This window comes from Balaenoptera physalus, assembly GCF_965194825.1.
Source record: "Balaenoptera physalus genome assembly, chromosome: 15".
NCBI lineage: Eukaryota > Metazoa > Chordata > Mammalia > Artiodactyla > Balaenopteridae > Balaenoptera > Balaenoptera physalus.
Genome location: NC_138894.1, coordinates 78,122,007 through 78,146,383, shown reverse-complemented (window position 1 = coordinate 78,146,383; position 24,377 = coordinate 78,122,007). Strand labels below are relative to the sequence as shown.

At 37.0% G+C, this 24,377-nt stretch overlaps 1 protein-coding gene across 37 annotated transcripts in view; it reads right to left on the bottom strand.

The window, feature by feature from the left end:
• The window catches only part of DTNB (dystrobrevin beta), a 248,628-nt gene that overhangs the window by 198,381 nt on the left and 25,870 nt on the right, over window positions 1–24,377 (bottom strand). For 35 of the 37 annotated variants that reach the window (XR_014254248.1, XR_014254249.1, XR_014254250.1 and 32 more), the window contains exons 3-4: window positions 18,156–18,236; window positions 14,327–14,540 (exon numbers count right to left, since the gene is read on the bottom strand). Coding sequence is in view for 26 of the 37 variants with exons in the window: in XM_082427562.1 (XP_082283688.1) it covers window positions 14,327–14,540; window positions 18,156–18,236 (295 nt within the window). In the remaining 11 variants the exon portion in view is untranslated. Of the gene's footprint in view, window positions 1–14,326; window positions 14,541–18,155; window positions 18,237–24,377 lie in introns of those variants that run through there. The other 2 variants (XM_082427550.1, XM_082427565.1) reach the window with 2 other exon arrangements.

Sequence of the window (24,377 nt, the reverse complement as noted above, 5' to 3'; positions counted from 1 at the left end):
ATATATGCATGTGGACTCTCCAGCCCACGTGTCCACGTTTTGCCCACATTCACTGCAAATATACAACCCAAGACCACTCCTTGGACCCAGGGGTACCACTACCTTAAAAAAAAATCAACGAACAGGACAACTTACACCAGTTTCAAAAGCATAAGTATTAGAACAAATGGACTGGGAACTTAAAAATAAACATAAATATATCAAAGAGACATATGAAAACAGACATTTTCTGGGAAATGCAAATCAAAACCACAGTGGGATATCACCTCACGCATCATCTTAGAATGGCTATTATCAAAAACAATAAATAACAAGTGCTGGTGAGGATGTAGAGAAAAGGGAACCCTTGTGCACAGCTGGCAGGAATGTAAACTAGTGCAGCCACTATGGAAAACAGTATAAAAATTCCTCAAAAATTTAGAAATAGAACTACCAAATGATCCAGAAATTCCATTTCTGGGCATTTATCTGAAGAAAATGAAAACACTAACTCAAAAAGAAATATACACCCCCATGTTCACTGCACCATTACTTACAACAGCCAAGACATGGAAGCAATCTAACTGTCAATCAATGTATGACTAGATAAAGAAAACATGGTGTGTATGTATGTGTATGTATATATATACGAATACACATACACATACATACATAAAATGAAATATTACTCAGTCATAAAAAAAGAAGGAAATCTTGCATTTGCAACAACATGGATGGACTTCGAGGGCTGTATGCTAAGTGAAATAAGTCAGAAAGGAAAAGACAAATAGCATATGATCTCGCTTTTATGTGCAAACGAAAAAAAAATTTTTTTAATAAAAAAAAAAAGAAATCCCCAGTTCAGAGACATAGAGAACAGATTGGTGGTTGCCAGAAACAGGGGGTGGAGGGTGGGCAAAATGGATTAAGGGGGTCAAAACATACAAACTTCCAGTTATAAAATAAGTAAGTCATGGGGATGTAATGTACACCATGGTAACCATAGCTTAAAATACTGTAGTGTATATTTGAAAGTTGCTAAGAGAGATCTTAAAAGTTTTCATTTCAAGAAAAAAAACTTTTTATTACTATGTATGGTGATGCATGTTAACTAGACTTATTGTGATGATCATTTTACAATATATACAAATACTGAATCATTATGTTGAACACCTGAAACTAATATAATGTTATATGTCAATTATATTTCAATAAAAAAATAGAAATAATAAAAATCAAACTAAAAGAGAGATTAGTAATATGAAATAAGAACCACAAATCATGAAAAAGAATGAATCAGATATTCTAGGTTTGAAAAATACAACAGCTAAAAAATAACATAACAGATGAGACAAACAGTAGAATGGCTCTAGACAAAGAACATATTAATGAGTAGAAATGCAGATTGATAAACTCTTCTAAAAGGAAGCAGAGAGGGTTTCCCTGGTGGCACAGTGGTTAAGAATCTGCCTGCCAATGCAAGGGGACACGGGTTCAAGCCCTGGCCTGGGAAGATCCCACATGCCGTGGAGCAACTAAGCCTGTGCACCACAACTACTGAGCCTGAGCTCTAGAGCCTGCAAGCCACAACTACTGAGCCCACGTGCCACAACTACTGAAGCCTGCGCACCTAGAGCCCGTGCTCCACAACCAGAGAAGCCACAACAATGAGAAGCCCACTCACCGCAACTAGAGACAGCCCGCCCGCAGCAACGAAGACTCAATGCAGTCACAAATAAATTAATTAATTAATTAATTTAAAAATAAAAAAAAATAAAAGGAAAGCAGAAAGTTAAAGAATTGAAGCGTATGTGAGAAACAATAGGAGACAGAGGAAGTAAATATGACAACATTCCAAAAAAGAGAAAAAATAAATAAAAACAGAGGAAATATTTGGTAATGGCAGACTAGTTAATTCTGATCACCTCTTCCTCTGAGGAAAAGTAGTAAAGATGGGAAAAAATTTTTTTAATCTCCCTGAATGCAAATGAGGACTAACAACTGAGTTACCTAATACAAAGGAGTTGGATGTCCAGGGAGGTGAGTGCCATGACTGAAACTACTTTTTCCATGCAAGCGATTTTCTCATTTCAGAGGGGCACCAGCAAGGCTGAAGTACAGAGTAGTAACTCTTTGATAGTATTAAGGGTCTAGAAGAGAGATGTGGAACGTTGAATCCTGATGAAACTGCCTACTTCTGCTCCCATTACTCTGGGTTGAAAGCCCAAAGGCTGCCCCTAAAAGCACTAGTGTGCAGAAGTAAAACAGGGCCTCACATGGGCTGAACTGGAAATAACTCAGGTGCTTCTGGACTGTTAAGGTCTCCAGGCACCTGGCAGAAGAAAACATAAACCCTCTCTGTAGGAAAACATTATCTTAGGCCTCAAAGTATTTCTGCAAATAATTCTGCAATATAATGTCTGGTACATAATAAAAATAAAAAATAATTTTGGAATATGCTTCTCACATAATAAAAAATAACAAGGCAGAGAGGAAGTAAGATGACATGAACGAAAAACAGAAATAGCAAACAGTACAAAAAGAACCATAGGGAACCTAGATATTGGATTATAAGCACAGATCTTACAATAACTCTGCTTATTATATCTAAGGATTATGAGATAAGAATGACGCATTTGGCATCATGGTAATATTGCTGAAAACCAAAAGAGAAAAGAAAAGAAAGAATATCTTAAGAGTTGCCAGAGGAAATTGACAGATTACCATCAAAGCGGCTAAAATTATATCCACTATTGATTTCTCATCAGAAATTATGGAAGCTAAAAAAATACTAGAACAATATTCTTAAAATGTTGAAAGAAAACAACTGTCAACCAAAAACTCATATACCAAATGAAAATATTCTTAAAGTATGAGAATGAAATTTTCAAACGAAAATTAAGACGACATGCCACAATCTGACCTGCAGAAAGGAAATGCCAAAGGGTGTTCTTCAGGCAGAAAGAAAAGAATTCCTGATGGAAGCTTGAAAATGCAGGAGCAAGTGAAAACCAACAAAACTAGTATATTTAAAATTAAGCAGACACTATTTTATTATACAGTCAACATCATTTAGTTTACCTATAAATTAAATGATGCTCACTGTATAAAAAAATTAATAAGGCTTGCTTGATTTTAAATATATATAAAATAAAAATACACAATCTCAATGACATAAAAGAATGGGTAAATGAAATTAAAGTGTCCTAAAACCAAAATGGTATAGAAACACATCAGTCTTTGAATTACCTAGAAAGAGAGTAATGGTACCAATTAATCTTAGACTTTGAAAAATCAAGAATACGTACTGTAATCTCTAGGGTAAAAAGAGAGAGATGAAGGGAGAGCCTACAGATTAAAAGAATCTTAAAAGAATATCAATCAACTGCAGGGCGACCTTCAAGATGGCAGAGGAGTAAGAAGTGGAGATCATCTTCCTCCCCACAAATACATCAGAAATACATCTACATGTGGAACAACTCCTACATAACACCTACTGAAGCCTGGCAGAAGACCTCAGACTTCCCAAAAGGGAACAGACGCCCTCAGGCAACCTACACGCAAAGGCAGGGCCAAATCCAAAGCTGAACCCCAGGAGCTGTGCGAACAAAGAAGAGAAAGGGAAATCTCTCCCAGCAGCCTCAGGAGCAGCGGATTAAATCTCCACAATCAACGTAATGTACCCTGCATCTGTGGAATACCTGAATAGACAACGAATCATCCCAAAATTGAGGTGGTGGACTTTGGGAGCAACTGTAGACTTGGGGTTTGCTTTCTGCATCTAATGTGTTTCTGGTTTTATGTTTGTCTTGGTTTAGTATTTAGAGTTTATTATCATTGGTAGATTTGTTTATTGATTTGGTTGTTCTCTTCCTTTTCTAATATATATATATAGATATATACATCTTTTTTTCCTTTTTCTCTTTTTATGAGTGTGTATGTGTATGCTTCTTTGTGTGAGTTTGTCTGTATAGCTTTGCTTCAACCATTTGCCCAAGGGTTCTGTCTGTCAGGTATTGTTGGTTTTTTTTGAGTAAAGATTTTGGCACTTGTTATCATTGGTGGATTTCTTTTTTGGTTTGGTAGCTCTCTTCTTTCTTACTTCCTTTTTTTTTAAATTACTTTTTAATTATTTTTATTTTTAATAATTTCTTTATTTTTTATTTTAATAACTTTCTTTTTATTTCTTTATTTTTTTTAATTTTTTTCTCCCTTTTCTTCTGAGCCGTGTGGCTGACAGGGTCTTGGTGCTCCGGCTGGGTGCCAGGCCTGTGCCTCTGAAGTAGGAGAGCCGAGTTCAGGACACGCGTCCATCAGAGACCTACCGGCTCCACGTAATATCAAACAGCAAAAGCTCTCCCAAAGATCTCCGTCTCAACGCTAAGACCCAGCTCCACTCAACGACCAGCAAGCTATAGTGCTGGACACCCTATGCCAAACAACTAGCAAGACAGGAACACAACCCCACCCATTAGCAGAGAGACTGCCTAAAATCATACTAAGGTCACAGACACACCTAAACACACCACTGGATGCAGTCCTGCCCACCAGAAAGACAAGATCCAGCCTCATCCAGCAGAACACAGGCACCAGTCCCCTCCACCAGGAAAGCTACGCAACCCACTGAACCAACCTTAGCCACTGGAGGCAGACACCAAAAACAACAGGAACTACAAACCTGCAGCCTGCAAAAAGGAGACCCCAAACGCAGTCAGTTAAGCAAAATGAGAAGACAGAGAAACACACAGCACATGAAGGAGCACGGCAAAAACCCACCAGACCAAACAAATAAAGAGGAAACAGGCAGTCTACCTGAAAAAGAATTCAGAGTAATGATAGTAAAGATGATCCCAAATCTTGGAAATAGAATGGAGAAAATACAAGAAACGTTTAACAAGGACCTAGAAGAACTAAAGAGCAAACAACGATGAATAACACAATAAATGAAATTAAAACTTCTCTAGAAGGAAACAATAGCAGAATAACTGAGGCAGAAGAACGGATAAGTGACCTGGAAGATAAAATAGTGGAAATAACTACTGAAGAGTAGAATAAAGAAAAAAGAATGGAAAGAATTGAGGACAGTCTCAGAGACCTCTGGGACAACATTAAACGCACCAACATTCGAATTATAAGGGTCCCAGAAGAAGAAGAGAAAAAGAAAGGGACTGAGAAAATATTTGAAGAGATTATAGTTGAAAACTTCCCTAACATGGGAAAGGAAATAGTCAATCAAGTCCAGGAAGCGCAGAGTCCCATACAAGATAAATCCAAGGAGAAACACGCCAAGACACATATTAATCAAACTATCAAAAATTAAATACACAGAAAAAATATTAAAAGCAGCAAGAGAAAAGCAACAAATAACATACAAGGGAATCCCCATAAGGTTAACAGCTGATCTCTCACCAGAAACTCTCCAAGCCAGAAGGCAGTGGCAGGACATATTTAAAGTGATGAAAGGGAAAAACCTACAACCAAGATTACTCTACCCAGAAAGGATCTCATTCAGTTCGATGGAGAAATTAAAACCTTTACAGACAAGCAAAAGCTAAGAGAATTCAGCACCACCAAACCAGCTTTACAACAAATGCTAAAGGAACTTCTCTGGGCAGGAAACACAAGAGAAGAAAAAGACCTACAATAACAAACCCAAAACAATTAAGAAAATGGCAATAGGAACATACATATCGATAATTACCTTAAATGTAAGTGGATTAAATGCTCCAACCAAAAGAAACAGACTGGCTGAATGGATACAAAAACAAGACCCGCATATATGCTGCCTACAAGAGACCCACTTCAGACCTAGTGAAACATACAGACTGAAAGTGAGGGGAAAGAAAAAGATATTCCACGCAAATGGAAATCAAAAGAAAGCTGCAGTAGCAATTCTCATATCAGACAAAATAGACTTTAAAATAAAGACTACTACAAGAGACAAAGCAGGACACTACATAATGATCAAGGGATCAATCCAAGAAGAAGACATAGCAATTGTAAATATTTATGCACCCAACACAGAAGCACCTCAATACATAAGGCAAATGGAAACAGCCATAAAAGGGGAAATCGACAGTAACACAATCATAGTAGGGGACTTTAACACCCCACTTTCACCAATGGACAGGTCATCCAAAATGAAAATAAATAAGGAAACACAAGCTTCAAATGATACATTAAACAAGATGGACTTAATTGATATTTATAGGACATTCCATCCAAAAACAACAGAATACACTTTCTTCTCAAGTGCTCACGGAACATTCTCCAGGATAGATCATATCTTGGGTCACAAATCAAGCCTTGGTAAATTTAAGAAAATTGAAATCATATCAAGTATCTTATCTGACCACAATGCTATGAGACTAGATATCAATTACAGGAAAAAATCTGTAAAAAATACAAACAAATGGAGGCTAAACAATAAGCTACTAACCAAGAAATCACAGAAGAAATCAAAGAGGAAATCAAAAATACTCAGAAACAAATGACAATGAAAACACGACGACCCAAAACCTATGGGATGCAGCAAAAGCAGTTCTAAGAGGGAAGTTTATAGCAATACAATCCTACCTCAAGAAACAAGAAACATCTCAAATGAACAACCTAACCTTACACCTAAAGCAATTAGAGAAATAAGGACAAAAAATCCCCAAAGTTAGCAGAAGAAAAAAATCATACAGATCAGAAATAAATGAAAAAGAAATGAAAGAAACAACAGCAAAGAAAATAAAACTAAAAGATGGTTCTTTGAGAAGATAAACAAAATTGATAAACTATTAGACAGACTCATCACGAAAAAAAGGGAGAAGACTCAAATCAACAGAATTAGAAATGAAAAAGAAGTAACAACTGACACTGCAGAAATACAAAGGATCATGAGAGATTATTACAAGCAACTATATGCCAATAAAATGGACAACCTGGAAGAAACGGACAAATTCTTAGAAAAGCACAACCTACTGAGACTGAACTAGAAAGAAATAGAAAATATAAACAGACCAATCACAAGCACTGAAATTGAAACTGTGATTAAAAATCTTCCAACAAACCAAAGTCCAGGACCAGATGGCTTCACAGGCGAATTCTATCAAACATTTAGAGAAGAGTTAACACCATCCTTCTCAAACTCTTCCAAAATATAGCAGAGGGAGGAACACTCCCAAACTCATTCTACGAGGTACCATTATTCTGATACCAAAACCAGACAAAGATGTCACAAGAAAAGAAAAACTACAGGCCAATATCACTGATGAACATAGATACAAAAATCCTCAACAAAATACTAGTAAACAGAATCCAACAGCACAGTAGAAGGATCATACACCATGATCAAGTGGGGTTTATCCCAGGAATGCAAGGATTCTTCAACATACACAAATCAATCCATGTGATACATCATATTAACAAATTGAAGGATCATCTCAATAGATGCAGAAAAAGCTTTTGACAAAATTCAACACCCATTTATGATAAAAACCCTCCAGAAAGTAGGCATAGAGGGAACTTACCTCAACATAATAAAAGCCATATATGACAAACCCACAGCAAACATCATTCTCCATGGTGAAAAATTGAAACCATTTGCTCTAAAATCAGGAACAAGACAAGGCTATCCACTCTCACCACTATTATTCAACATAGTTTTGGAAGTTTTAGGGGAACTGGACAGCTACATGTAAAAGAATGAAATTAGAACAATCCCTAACACCATACACAAAAATAAACTCAAAATGGATTAAAGACCTAAATGTAAGGCCAGACACTATCAAACTCTTAGAGGAAAACAGGCAGAACACTCTATGACAGAAATCACAGCAAGATACTTTTGGACCCACCTCCTAGAGAAATGGAAATAAACACAAAAATAAACAAATGGGACCTAATGAAACTTAAAAGCTTTTGCACAGCAAAGGAAACCATAAACAAGACGAAAAGACAACCCTCAGAATGGGAGAAAATATTTGCAAACGAAGCAACTGACAAAGGATTAATCTCCAAAATTTACAAGCAGCTCATGCAGCTCAATATCAAAAAAACAAACAACCCAATCCAAAAATGGGCAGAAAACCTAAATAGACATTTCTCCAAAAAAGATATACAGATTGCCAGCAAACACATGAAAGGATGCTCAACATCACTAATCATTAGAGAAATGGAAATCAAAACTACAATGAGGTATCACCTCACACCGGTCAGAATGGCCATCATCAAAAAATTTACAAACAATAAATGCTGGAGAGGGTGTGGAGAATAGGGAACACTCTTGCACTGTTGGTGGGAATGTAAATTGATACAGCCACTATGGAGAACAATATGGAGCTTCCTCAATAAACTAAAAATAGAACTACCATATGACCCAGCAATCCCACTACTGGGCATATACCCTGAGCAAACCATAATTCAGAAAGAGTCATGTACCACAATGTTCACTGCAGCTCTATTTACAATAGCCAGGACATGGAAGCAACCTACGTGTCCGTCAACAGATGAATAGATAAAGAAGATGTGGCACATATATACAATGGAATATTACTCAGCCATAAAAAGAAACGAAATTGAGTTATTTGTAGTGAGGTAGATGGACCTAGTGTCTGTCATACAGAGTGAAGTAAGTCAGAAAGAGAAAACAAATACCATATGCTAACACATATATATGGAATCTAAAAAAAAAATGGTTCTGAAGAACCTAGGGGCAGGACAGGAATAAAGATGCAGATGTAGAGACTGGACTTGAGGACACGGGGAGGGGGAAGGGTAAGCTGGGACGAAGTGAGAGAGTGGCATGGACATATATACACTACCAAATGTAAAATCGATAGCTAGTGGGAAGCAGCCGCACAGCATAGGGAAATCAGCTCGGTGCTTTGTGACCACCTAGAGTGGTGGGATGGAGAGGGTGGGAGGGAGACGCAAGAGGGAGGAGATATGGGGATATATGTAAATGTATGGCTGATTCACTGTTATAAAGCAGAAACTAACACACCATTGTAGAGCAATTATACTCCAATAAAGGTGTTAAAAAATAATAATAAATAAATAAATTTTTAAAAAAATCAACTGCAATACATGGACCTTATTTGAGTCTCAAATTAAACAACATAAAAAATAAAAATTTATAAGAGAATTAGTGAAATGGATATTTTAACATATTAATGAATATTTAGTAATTTTCAGGTGGGATAAGGGCATTATGGTAATAATTTTTTTAAGGCATCCCATCTTTTAGAGATATGTATGCACTGGAATATTTACATATGAAATGATAATGACATGTGAGATTTGCCTCGAAATAAGTCAAGAAAGTGGGGAGAAGGGAGGCAGAGAGCCTGGGGATATGGATGAAATAAGACTGGCCACGTATTGGTAATTATTGAAGCTGTGTAACGGGCACATCGTTACTATAATATTCTTTCTATGTTTGTATATGTTTGACATTTTTTGTTAAAAAACATTTTATGAAGAAGACATCTTAAGAAAAGTAAAAAACATCAAGCTAGGGCTTCCCTGGTGGTGCAGTGGTTGAGAATCTGCCTGCCAATGCAGGGGACATGGGTTCGAGCCCTGGTCTGGGAAGATCCCACATGCCACGGAGCAACTAGGCCCGTGAGCCGCAACTACTGAGCCTGCGCGTCTGGAGCCTGTGCTCCACAAAAAGAGAGGCCACAACAGAGAGAGGCCGCGCACCGCGATGAAGAGTGGCCCCCACTCGCCGCAACTAGAGAAAGCCCTCACACAGAAACAAAGATCCAACACAGCCAAAAATAAATAAATTAATTAATTAATTTAAAAAAAAATCAAGCTATAAATTGGGAGAATATATGTGCAACACACATAATCAGGAAAGGATTGTTATCTAAATTATAGGAAGAACTCTTACAAATCAATATAAAAAGAAAAAATAACACACTAGAATAATGGGCAAAAGACACAACGAGGCATTTCACAGAAGTAATAAATATGGCCAAGAAACATATGAACATGCTCAGTAATCAAGAAAATGCAAATCAAGATAACAATGAGATGTCATTTAGCAAAAACTAAAGGCCAAGAATTCTAAGGCTTACAGAATGTGAATCAAAAGGATCTCTTATGTATGGGTACAATTTGGAAAAATAATTTGATACTTTCTAAGTATCAGTTCAGAGTAAAGCTGAGCTTTCATATACCCCACAGCTCAGCAATCCTATTCCTCAGTTTAGAACCAAGAGAAACACTTGGAAACAAATAAGAATATTCCAAGCAGTGTTGTTTCTTAGAGCAAAAATCTGGAAAACACCAGAATGGTATAGAAATACAACAGAATGTTATATAACAGTTAAAATAACTGAACTATAGATAAATGCAACATGAATGAATCTTTAAAATATGTTACTGGCTGAAAAAAATAAATCAGATAATAGTACATCAGTATGGCACTCTTTTTATAATTGTAAAAATATTTAAAATTAAATAATACTTTATTTATGCCCATACATGTGAAAAAAAATGGTTTTTAAGACACCAGGAAATGATAATACAAAATCAGAATAGGGTTCGCCTTAGTTAAGTGTAGGTCAGTGGGATGGGTTAGGAGAGATAAATGTAAATTATTGTCAATGTTCAAGTTCCTGGGTTAGATAGTGGGTTGGTGGATGTTTATTATTTCTAAGAATGAATGAGGGAAAAAAAGAGTATATGAAAAAAAAATCACTTAGAAGCTATAGCAGTAGTCCAGGCAAAAGATGATGCTGGTGGCCTGGGATGGTAGCAGTGGGGATGGAGAGAAGTACATAGACCTGAAGGATATTCAAGACGTAGAAATGAAAGAACTTGGTAACCTACTGGATGTGGGGGCTGACGGAGAAGGAAGAGTTACAATGACTCTCAGGTTTAAGGAACAGGATGGAGAGTAGGACTATTTAACAAGAAAAGGAACCACAAGTTTATAATGCACTTCAAGGAGTTTAGTAGTGAACGCTGTGGTCATCACCTTCATATCTAGTCCAACCATCCCCATGATGAGGCAACACAGGGTGAGGGTGAGAATTTAACTATCCTCTGCCCCAAAGGCACAAATCCTTTGTCTCAGCTAAAAAGCCTACCACTTACACATACATGGCCCAAACGCACATATCTGGAGGGAGGCTCAGGTACTTTTGTTCAGTGTTGAAATAAAACTGGTTCTCTCCCCAACCCAGACTTGACAGGAAGCACTTAGTAGCTGTAGCAGGCATTTTTTGAAGTCAGCATAAGGATGAAGCTAATAGAAGAGAAGGTCAAAGCCAAGACCACTATAAAGACATGCAAGGATTGCCCTGTAGCCCAGTGGCTAAGACTCCATGCTCCCAGTGCAGCGGGCCCAGGTTCGATCCCTGGTCAGGGAACTAGATCCCACATGCTGCAACTAAGAGTTTGCATGCCACAACTTAAGATCTCGCATGCCACAACTAAAAGATCCCCCATGCCACAACTAAAGATCCAGCACAGCCAAATAAATAAATATTAAAAAAAAAAAGAGGGGCTTCCCTGGTGGCGCAGTGGTTGAGAATCTGCCTGCCAATGCAGGTGACACGGGTTCGAGCCCTGGTCTGGGAAGATCCCACATGCCACGGAGCAACTGGGCCCATGAGCCACAATTACTGAGCCTGCGCGTCTGGAGCCTGTGCTCCGCAACAAGAGAGGCCGCGATGGTGAGAGGCCCGCGGACCGCGATGAAGAGTGTTCCCCACTTGCCGCAACTAGAGAAAGCCCTCGCACAGAAACGAAGACTCAACACAGTCATAAATAAATAAATAAAAGAATGTGAATTTCTAAAAAAAAAAAAAAAAATTCTTAAAAAAAAAAAAAAAAAAAGAAATGCAGCCAGGGCCCTGATTCAACCACGATCCTGTCTCTGGCTCCTCTGTTATGTGAGCCTATTGCTCCAGTTACTGTGAAAGCCCATCTGAGTAGGCTTTCTATTGCTTATAGCTGAAGACGTGGAACTAACACCGAGGTTGGAAACAGAAAGAAGGTTTATAAATCCCAAGCTCTAAATCACTAAATCAGCTCAACTGAAGAAGAGGAAGGAAGGTTTCCTATCCCTCACACTGGGACTTTGGATATCTTTGTTATCAAAAAAAAAAAAAAAAGAAGAAAAAAATGTTGGTTAGAGCATCACCTGTTGTACCTTCGGACCAGACCATGTACCTATGGTACTGTAACTGTGGTACTGAGGACCTAAAAGAGGAAGAAACTGAGGCTAACAGAATGTTTTGGCTATTCCTCAGAGCTTAAAGTCTCCACACAGATGTTTATAATATCATTCTTCATACTTTTCAATGTTTTTAATTGTCCAATGTGAAATATTTTAAATCTAAGTATTAAAAAAATTAATTCCTAAGAAAATACATGCTTAAGGGAGAAAAGTCTTAGATCCTATTTGTTTCTGATGATTGTTTTAGGGTCTCACAATCTATTATAATAATCAGAAACAACCTGACCAAAAATTTGACTATGAATTTGGAGGTGAGGGAATTTAATAATTAAGTAATTGCTGTATTCAAATTTTAACTTTGAGAAATTATGAAATACAAAAGCTTGAAAAGATCAATTAAAATAATAGGAATTCTACATATCAAAGGGACTCTCCAGCTTAAATAACAAAGTGGCCAATCTATAAAAGAGACTACTACTTTTGGAAGTATTTAACAACAAAATGCCCTGATTTTCAAAAATAAAATTCTGATAACCAGATCCTTTCTTTTCTCCAGTACATGAAAGCCAATTTCAAATTTCCGGAGAGCTAACTAAATAAGCTCTTATCATATAAAGATTTCAAGGTTAGTAAAGATGTGATGATTTATTCTGATGCCCACGGTCAACATTTTAAACAGGATATGACTTGAGAACTACCAAACTCACCCCTGCCATACTATATTCTTTACTCTTCTTAACTCATTCATCTCTTTTTGTTTTCCTAGTTCTCTTCAGTGTGCCCTCCTGCTGATTTACTGTCTGTTTTTTCTTTTCCTTTGTCTCTTTCTGCCTGTGTCCAGCTTTCTCCGACTGTGTCCCAGGACACCTCTGTACCTTCTGCCCTTACCTTTGGTCTTCCCATTCTCCCTTTTGCTATCTCTTCACTCTCTCTTCTCCTCCCTTCTTTAGCCGTAGTACTTATTTGATATAATTATGGAGTCAAAGTTTATAATCTCTGCTTTATCATTTTTAGGCTCTAAGATGACTTTTATTTCTGACTTTAAAAAGTTTCTTAAATTAATTTGTGTTGTGTGGCCCTAAATTGACTTACTCAGTGAGTCAGTGTCACGATAAGGTGCTGCTTACTCACCACAGAATAATGGTTTTTACTAAGGTTTTTAGATCAGAATAGTCATTCCTTGGACAGTATAAACTTAACCTACTGGATTAACTGCCCAAAAAATGGCATTAGAATTCTGGGACATATGCTGCATGTACACTCATGTTTTAAAAATTCAAATTTCTTTAAATAATTTTTTATTAAATGGATGGAATATCTAATTTGATAACATCTTAGAAAAATGTGAATTTAGTGAGTGCCTATGTTGTGACTTGGCCTTGACACTTGTATGGTTTTACCATTAATTCACAGAACCCTCAATATTATAAAGTATAACTAATAGCATTCTACAAATACATGAACTCATTTTCCTACAGAGAGAAAAATGAAGCAGAGAGAATTAACCCATCCAAATCAGATTGCTGATACTACAGCAGGGATCAGACATCTGAACTCCTAGTTCCCGGAAAATAAATATTAACCTCTGTGCTTCCATCATCTATGATTTCTTTTTTATTTTTTATCATACCAACTTAATTCTCCATAAATACAAATATAACAACTCATTTCTGTTTTAATTTGGAGGACTTTTAGTTTTCTTCTATTGTTTTAAGGTTTAGAACACACTGTTCTACATTGAAAAAAATTAAAATAGAATCCTAAACATAAATAAAGAGAAAACAAGATACTATAATCCAAAGGCAATTGCTATTACATAATAAAGAAAAGTTAGTTTAAAAGTCAAATAGAAAGCCTCATAATCAAATGTACAACTTGGCTATATTTCACTGGATAGAGAACAGCTATATTAAGGTACTGACAATTTTACCAAACAATTATGTCTCAAGTGTTGTGAATCTCCCTAATGTTACAGAGGTTAATATGTGACATGCCCCAAGACAGTAAGTCACTCTGGCATTTAACCAGTCTTTAGAAGGGACTTGTACTAATTCATTTCCCTTTTAACTGTGATTCTAAGTTGACAACCCTTGGCAAGGCAGTACAGAAGAAGGATGATTAGAAGAGAAACATTCTTAAAATGGATTAAGCAGGGCAGGTACTAGCCTGTCATATGCAGCAATCATAAAGTTGAGGAGGAGGCTGATGGACTGTTCCACACTGATTTGGTGAGTAGAAGGAAGGCGCTTGTTCAGCTGGTAGTAGATGGATGAGATGACGGTCTCGAGGCGAGACACACTGATCTCAGTGGTATGGTCCAGTGTATTAAGGCCATTGTCTCGGAAGGCTTCAATCATGTTCCAGATATCAACAAGATGGACTGGAACACAAAGAAAATAAACTTTGTGTCTATTTTGCCAACACAAACTCTGTGTTTACTTTGTAACTTTTTCAACAATTCAAAAGTTTTAATTCAGCAGAAAGATATAAGAACTTTACATTTATTTACATTTAATAGAATAGTGAAGGGTGGCAGAATATGTCACCCCAAGATATGCCACTTTGGCATACGGAGTAGTTTGAGCTAAAGACACCTGAAAAACAGAAGATGCCAAGAAGGACACTCTGACCTCCCCTTTTCTTCCCAAAGGCAGGAAATAAAAGTCCCATGTGAAAAATGCCCTCCCTTTTCCAAGAGGAAAGAAACATCCTCATCACCAGAGACAGTGAATTGAGTCTGAGTGAAATCTGCAGACTTCATTATAATAACTCTTTAGTCTCCTGACGTATTTTAGTTATTTTTTCACAACTGCCACTCTTTGTTCAACTTAGTACATAAGCACTTAGGCCTACTCACTCCTTTGGGTTTTCATTTTCCTATGGGGGCTCCCATGTACATGTAAAAATCCATATGCTTTTCTCCTGTTAATCTGTCTTATGTCAATTTAATTCTCAGGCTCCGCTGGAGACCCTGAGAGGGTAGAGGTAAAGTTTTGCCTCCCCTTTGTAGCTTCAAAAATACACAATGCAAAATGTAACAGAACCTCAAAGAGACAAATTCACAGGCTTTGTGGGAGATATTAACACACCTCTCTTAGCAAGTGACAGAGCAAACATACAAAAAAAAATAAGTACAGTCATAGACAAACTTACAACTAACAAGGCAGGCATAATGGACACTATATGAAGTCCTGCCCCCAGTGATTAGAAAATACGCTTTATTTTCAAGAACACAAAGAACATGTAAAAAAACTGACCTTATCCTGAGTCATAAAACTAATCTCAATAAATTTTAAAGGATTAAAATCATATAAGCCATGCTCTGTGATCAAAATGAAATTAAGTCAGAAATCATTATCAAAAAGAAAACTTTTAAAATAAACTTTATCTTTAGAAATGAAGAAACACACTACTTGGAAACTTCCTTAATCTGATTAAGGATATCTACAAAAAACTGCAGCAAACATATTACTTAATAGTAAAATGTTGAAAGCTATTCCTCTGATATTGGGAATAAGATAAGAAATGCCTACTGTCATCATTCCTATCGTATTTCAAATCCTAACCTATATAAATATGCAGTAATTATCAGTACAAGTATTGGAAATAAATGTAACTATCATTATTCAGAAATGACAAAATTATACACATTGAAAATCATAAAGATTCTACATGTATATCACTAAAATTAGTATTTCAGTCTAGAATGACAGCTAGATACAAATCAAGATATGAAAGTCACTGTATTTCTAAATATACACCAGGACTCAGGAATAAATCCACTAAAGGATGTGCAACATCTCTACCAAAAAATATATAAATTAGCAAAACTTAAAGACCTAAATAAATGGAGGGATATACCAGGTTCACAGAAATGAAATCTCAACACTGGAAATACATCAATTCCCCCCAACTTGATCTACAGATTCAGTGTAGTCCCAACAAAATCCCACAGGGCTATACATTAAAAGGATGAATTTTATTATACGTAAATTACACTTTAAAAAAAAAAATGAAGGAAAAAAATCCCAGCACAATTCTTTGTTTTTGTTCATTTTTAGTAGAAATTAACAAGCAAATTCTAAAATCTGTGTGAAAATAAATGTAAAAAGGCCAAGAATGTCTCAGACAATCTTAAAAAGTAAAATAGAACAAAGTACCCAGAACGTACTATAAAGCTCTAACAGTGATTATTGGTACAAGGATAGACAAACAGACCAATGGAACACAAGAGTCCAAAAGCAGATCCTCTCACATATGGACACAGCTATGAACATTCTTGTACGTTTCTCCTAATGAATATGAGAAAAAGACTTTTTTAGTAATGAAGAAAAAGGATGGTCTTTTCAATAAACAGTGTAGGGTCAACTGAACATATATATGGAAAAAATTGAAATCTGACTCCTACTTATACTCTGGAGTAAAAAAAATTTCAGGTGGACTGAAGAATCATATGTGACAAAATAAAGCTGCTAGAACAATGCATCTTTTACTTTATATTACTAATGCCACTAGCCTGGCTCAGTCCACACATAGACTACTGTGTTCCAAGAATAATTATGGGAAGAAGTATAAAAATGGTAGTTCCTATAGGACAGCGGTTTTCAAACTTTTTGACAACAACATGCAAATATATTTAAATCAACACACACACACACCTCTAGATATAAAAAAAACACGTTTCACAAAATACTTTACCACATAAGCTAAGTTCTGACTTTTTTTTCTTTCTCTTTTTTTTTCTCCATTACATGCTTTAAATTCTGGCTACAGCTCACCAAAACAGTTTCAGGAACCATTAACAGGTCACAACCCATAATTTGAAAAAAATGCTTTGGGAAACCAGAGAAGAAACATGACTTCAGTCTAGGATGGTATGGTAAACTCTTTGGAGAGAATTTTAAGCTAGGATTTTTGAGGAGGACTTAAAGTAGTGTAGAAGTATTTAAATATAAAGTGACTTGTCCAAGGTCACGTGTTTATAATAAATGACAAACAAAATCTGGAGTAAAACAGGTTTTCCCATTCTAAGGCTAATGTTCTTTCCATTACACAAAACAGTTTTTCATTAATACACACACACACACACACACACATATCTGAGAAAAGTACAATAATTCTAAGTTAGTTCATCTGCACACAAATTAAGAAAGATTTAATATGCATTTTACAAATATTTTAATTTACTTATTTTATAGCAATTGTGGAAGCAATTGCTTATAGAAAAGGCTGATTTGTGTTATATTAAGTTTAAACAAGAAAGTTAATTTTTATTATATCTTTATCAAAATATTAGTTTTTCCCTCCAGAAGCTGATAAACTGTATTAATTTTACATAAAACTTTTTATTAAAAACAGTGACAAGGAGAAATCAATTCTCCCATTTAAAGAATTAATTAATCTTGGGACTTCCCTGGTGGCGCAGTGGTTAAGAATCCGCCTGCCAATGCAGGGGACAGGGGTTCAAGCCCTGGTCCGGGAAGATCCCACATGCTGCGGAGCAACTAAGCCCATGTGCCACAACTACTGAGCCTGCACTCTAGAGTTCGTGAGCTACAACTACTGAGCCCGCATGCCACAACTAGTGAAGCCCACGCGCCTAGAGTCCATGCTCCACAACAAGAGAGGCCACCGCAATGAGAAGCCCGCACACCGCAAGGAAGAGTAGCCCCCGCTCACCGCAACTACAGAAAGCCCGCGCACAGCAACAAAGACCCAACACAGCCATAAATAAGTAAATAAATAAATAAACAATATTTTAAAAAATAAAGAATTAATTAATCTCAAAACTAGTTACCTTATTGAGTTTCTTAAATATTTTGAGGGACACCCAGAATAAATTAACAAGCTCTTTCTATTACAAAGCTTATATTCTGATAAACACTTAAGACAAAATAATTCAATTAACATTACAATATGACTAAAACACATTAAAATCTTCTATATTATCAAGAGCTCTAGCCAGTCATCATAGAAATGAGTAGAAATGACTTACGGTTGCATCGTTTTTGTACAAATCGCAATTTGCAAGCTGTTCTGTAAGTTGATAGTCGTATTACATCAAAATTCTGAGCACCTGAAAAGGGGCAAATAAAAAGTCTTCAACTAGAGTTACCATTTAATTTCCACATGCTGGGGAAGTGACTCTATTCCATTGTGTTGGCACAGTCTATACATAACATATCAACGAGGCCCTCTTTGGATAAAACACAAAGTGGGGAAGAAGGGTTAAAAATGCTTTCTGTGTGCCCACTCCACGCCAAGCACGATGCCAGCAGTTTTGCCTATATCATCCTGTCTGCTAGCCTAAGAAAACTCTGAGGGGAGGACCACTCATGACTTGAGTGAATGAACTACGTATTCCGCAAAATGAAGAAAAGTGGTATAGTAGGGAAGACCCTAGCCTAGAGTCAGGAAAGCTAAATTCCAGCCCCAGTCTGACCACCAACCATAGGCCATGACCGTAGCCACGTTACATCCCTTCTTCTCAGCCTCAGTGTCCTCATCTATAAAATGAGGGAACTGGACCAGCTGATCTCCAAGTTCCCCTTCCAGGTCTGTGGCAGCCTGTGTTTTTCAAAATAGGGACACAACAGTATTTCCAGACCAGTATTTTTTTTTTTTTTAATTTATTTATCTCTGGCTGCGTTGGGTCTTCGTTTCTGTGCGAGGGCTTTCTTCAGTTGCGGCGAGCGGGGGCCACTCTTCATCACGGTGCGCGGGCCTCTCACTATCGCGGCCTCTCTTGCTGCGGAGCACAGGCTCCAGACGCGCAGGCTCAGTAATTGTGGCTCACGGGCCCAGCTGCTCCGCGGCATGTCGGATCTTCCCGGACCAGAGCTCGAACCCGCGTCCCCTGCATTGGCAGGCAGACTCTCAACCACTGCACCACCAGGGAAGCCCCCAGACCAGTATTTTTATGTGCCTCTAGTATGCTGCCCCTCCCCATCAAGAACTAAAGATTATTTCCCTCCACTTGCACCTGAGGACACTGTGACTGCCTCAATGAATAGAGTAGAGTGTGGCAGAGGAACACTGCCTGACTTCTGAAGATGGGCGATAAAATGTGGGACAGCTTGTCTGTGCTCTCACTCTCTCAGGATGCTTGCCCTAGGAACCTGGACACCATTGTTGTGAAGAAGCCCAAACTAGCTGATATGGAGAAACCACACAGAGACACTGATACCCAGAGAAACTGAGTCTGTCAGCTGAAAGTCAGCAGCAATTACCAAACATGTAAGTGAGCAAGGCAACAAATGATCCAGCCCTGAGTCTCTGAGTCTTCCAACGGAGGCCCGAGACATCATGCAGCAAAGTCAAGACATCAGCACTGGGTGCTGTTCTAATTTTAGACCCAAAAAAGGTATAAACAAAATAAATGACTGTTTGGGGATAAGTAATACATAGCCATAGTAACTAGAACAAAGCCTAAATTATATGAATCTATAAATCAAACTTTGTTTTCATTTCAAAATTTGCTGTAAGTCTCCTTGAATTTTAAGGCCACTTCAGGGAACTCTGGCCTCCAGTGTGTTTTTTTTTATTTCACCTATGCTGCCTTTGTAAGATCTGGCAGCAACAACTTTTGACTCAATAAAGGGAAAGTGAACCAGCACAAATTACCTTCTACCAATACTTACAGTCATCTCTCATTTCTGCTCATAGAAGAAAAAAAAAGGAAGGATTTTTCCAGGTTTTTGGTGAAAGTAATATTTATTGACCAAAAAGTGAAGCAAAGATTTCTCTTAATCTCACTTCAATCAACCCTTACCTTGATGTCACGATTAAAATTATTTCCTCCATCACCTGGTTCTCACAAAATTTCTACCCTTCTATACATACACGTGATAGTCCTATTTTCTTTTTTTTAATATAACAGGTTTTTTGAAATATAATTCACCCATTAAAGTATTCAACTTAGTTGTGCAACCATCACCACAGTCAGTTTTTAGAACATTTTCATTATCTCAAAAAAGAAACATCTTCCCCCTATGAGTCACTTTGCCCATTTTTTAACTGAGTTGTCTTTCATTATTGAGTTATAAGTACTTTATATGTTGTAGATACAAGTCCCTTATGAAATATATGATTTGCAAATTTTTTTTTCCCATTCTCTGAGTAGTCATTTCACTTTCTTGGTCGTATCTAATGGGGCACAAAAGTTTTTAATTTTGATAAATCCAATATATCTATTTGCTATTTTGTCACTTGTGCTTTTGGTGTCATACCTGAGAAGGCTTTGCCTAATCTAAGTTCATGAAGATTTGTACCTATGTGTTCTTCTAAAAGTTTTACAGTTTTAGATCTTACATTTAGGGCTATGATATATTTTTAGTTAATTTATTATGCAGTATGAAGCAGAGGTTCAAATTCATTCTTTTGCATATGGATACCCACTTGTTCCAGAACCATTTGTTCAAAATACTATTCTTTCTTCATTAAACGGTCTTGGTATCCTTGCGAAAAATCAAGTGACCACAGATGTATGGGTTTAATTTTGAACTTTCAATTCTATCCCACTGATTATAGGTCTATTCTTATGCCAGTACCACACAATCTGGATTACTGTGGCTTTGTAGTTCTCAAATTCGGAAGTGTGAGTCTTCCAACTTTGTTCTCTTTTGAGACTGTTTTGGCTACTCTGGGTCGAATTTCCATATGAATTTTAGGATCAGCCCATCCATTTCTTCAAAAAAGCCAGTTTTTTTACAAGGACTGCAATGAGTTTGTGGATCAATTTAGGGGATACTGCCATCTTAATGATAAATCTTCTGATCCTTTAATACAGGATATCTTTCCATTTATTTAGTCTTCCTTAATTTCTTTCAACAGTGTTTTGTAGTTTTCAGAGTATAAGTTTTACACTTGTTTTGTTAAATTTATTCAGTCTGATTTTCTTTTACTCATTTAGTTTCGTATTACTATCTCAGCCTAACTATTTTAAATTTGAACCATTAAATATTAATTATTCAAAACCAAACCAATAATTTTAAGAAAGAATGCCAACACATGTCCAAGAGCATTTAATAAATAACCCGTCATTAAATCACTGCAGGTAATTTTAATGTCTAAACATTTATTTCTATGAAATATTTTTATGAGAAACACTGATAAAACGAATATTAACAGCTAGGAAAGGAAAGTTCCACCCCCATCTGATCAAACAGAAAAATTACTAATCTGATCGATCAGACTTGTGCCGGGTATTTATTAGGCCATGGTTGCTAGTGGAAAAGTAACTATAGAAAAAAGATAGTGCACCTGGTATAACTCACTGTTTTCAGACTCCTTTCTCCAGTGCAGAGTCAGATGTGTCACCACAAAAGATGAAATAGAGCAGATATCACACAAGTCCAAAGCTAACTAGTTTAGGAAAATAGGAAACTCCAAATGCTTCAGACCAGTTTGCCAGAAATCTCTACACTGTAGTTTCAGGAACTAGTCAAGAATCAAGTATCACTCTGCTTTCCTTTGCCAGTCTGATCCTTGTGAAAATACATCACTCTAAATGTATTGAGGAAAATGTAGAGAGAGCAGTGGGATGTTACAGGATTCAGAAATTCTAAGAAGTCCTGGCCAGAGCATCATTTTTTAAAAATCTAACAGCAGTTCAAATCCAAAAATAATTTCTAAAAGTTAAGATATAATCAATAACCTTAGAACTTCATTAAAATCTTATTGTACCAATATTCAACCAAACTTCCCATATGTTTCCCTTCTTCTGGAGCAGTCATCTTCCCTGATTTATATAAGGAGAATCCTCATACAGTGCCTAAGAATAGCCTTCACTTTTTTAATACTTCCCCTGTGTAAGTGTCACATTAATTTCCTGATCACAAAATATGGTAGTTTGGCAAATACAAAATAGAAAAGCCCCCAGTGAAGAAACTGAAATGACTGGAATATCACTTTGGGAATTCTGAACTAGAAATGCTTACTCTTCATTATCATTCATTTCAAGAATATTTCACTAAAAGTAATACAATAAAATGTCATTTTTATACTAATATCAGACAATGTTTCAAGCCCATCCAGAAATTACAGAGGTTTTCCCTGGTGGTGCAGGGGTTAAGAATCCGCCCACCAATGCAGGGGACACAGGTTCGAGCCGTGGTCTGGGAAGATCCCACATGCGGCAGAGCAACGAAGCCCACGTACCACAACTACTGAAGCCCACGCACCTAGAGCCCGTGCTCCGCAACAAGAGAAGCCACTGCAATCAGAAGCCCGTGCACCGCAACAAAGAATAGCCCATGCTCACGGCAACTACAGAAAGCCTGCATGCAGCAACGAAGACCCAACGCAACCAAAAATTAATTAATTAATTATTTAAATTTAAAAAAAGAAAAGAAATGATACAGAGAGCCCTAACTAAATATCCAGGCAGAACTCTGGCCCCAGTAAGAAAGTCCAGTGAAATTCGTGAACAGACAGGGAACCAATGGGACACTGGGTACCCAAGAGGTACAGAAGAAAGATAGGGAAAGGATAAGAAAGGATTAAGCCTTCTTTGCTCTTTATGGCTCTCTTTATTCATGAGAATGGGATATGAATGTTCTATAGTATAACCAAATCCCAAGGAAAGCAAAGAGTCATATGGAAGGGTTTTATTGTATCTGTTTGTATCAGAAGCTTATATCAAAATCTCCAGGGGAGGAAGCTGGAATCTTCATTCTTAACAAATGCCCCTAAAGAGTCTTATAATCAAGCTAGTTTTGGGAAACACACGACTACCCAACTCAACTTAAAGGTCTAGCTCATGCACCTCTCACATTTTACCTCACACTCAACTCCAATCAGTCTAGACTACCTATAATTACCCAAACATACCAGGTCCTGTCACCTCTGGGCCTTTGTAAGTGATAGTGCCCCAGCCCTTCCTTCTCCACATTATTGGGCTGACTCAGCCAAGACATCACTTCCTCCCAGATTCCTTCCTGGACCCCCCTTGCTTCCCCCATCATGGCTCCTACTGTGCTATCATCCCTTGTTCCCACTTCCAGGAAAACAAGATCCATGAAGGCAGAGACCATTTTACTGTTGTATTATTCATTACTATATGTCCCAAAGTAGGACATAATAAAACTAGCACCTAAATATTTATTGAATGAATAAATAACTGAAAACTGGGAAGTTCTGGGTTGTCTGGTATAAAAAAGGCTTTTTCCCAAAAATATACAAAGTAATGTCAAAAGGTTATACAACTGCAGACACTAGCAAGGAAAGGCTGATGGAGGGAGATGATAAAAGTCGTGGGGAAGCCAACTCCTTTTCCTGTGTAAACGTGTTGATGCTTTTAACTTTCTTCAGGTAGGGCACAGCACTCCAAACTGTGTTCCAAGAAGCCATAGGATTTGATGGAGGTGCTCAGCAGACTAATGAGAGGTATAAGGAAGTAAATGTACTTTGTTGAAAAATGAATCTAACTGGGGAGATGAGGAGGAAGGTAGGAGAAAGGGGAGAAGGGATTATAAATCTAATAAATGTAAGTACAGTAACATTTCTGAATTGTCCAAAAACTTTCACAAGCACTTCTAATTAGGAAAAAAAAATTTTTTCAAAAAAAATATTAGTCTGAATAAGCAACAAATATGAACACGAATGACTTCCTCATTTTTTTCTTGGCAGTACAATTAAAAACCCTAGGGACCAAAGATGAAGCCAGAGGTCCCAGCAGAGAGGAAGGTACAAATAAAACCAAGATCACTGAAGGGTGACTCTCTCAGTGGGTGAACTAGGAAAAAAAGTTTAAAAATCCCACAGAAGGAAATGGCTGTGACACATGCCTGGCTCCACCAAGATCTGGATTTAAATTTTTGTAAATAATGACAAACAAAGAAAGTGATAACCAAATAGGTTGGATAAAACAAAAATGGATTACACAAGATACAAATAAAGTCTAATTTGTGGAGTTCAAAAGATAATACAAAAAAGAGCATATATTTCATAAAGGAGGTACTCTAACACATTCTAATAATATTCTTGTACTACTTTGAACAAAGTTATAAATATTGATATGATTTGGGCTTCATTTTAATTGATGTTAAAATTTCTGGAGTAACCACAAAAAGAACAGAAAAAGAACATACAACTCACAACTAAGTAGAGGGAAAAAGTAGAATGGAGGGAAGCTCAATTCATCTAAGAGAAGTCAAGGAAGGAGGGAAAAAAAACAGAGGAAGGACAAAACTGAAGCACAAAATAAAATGGAAGAAAA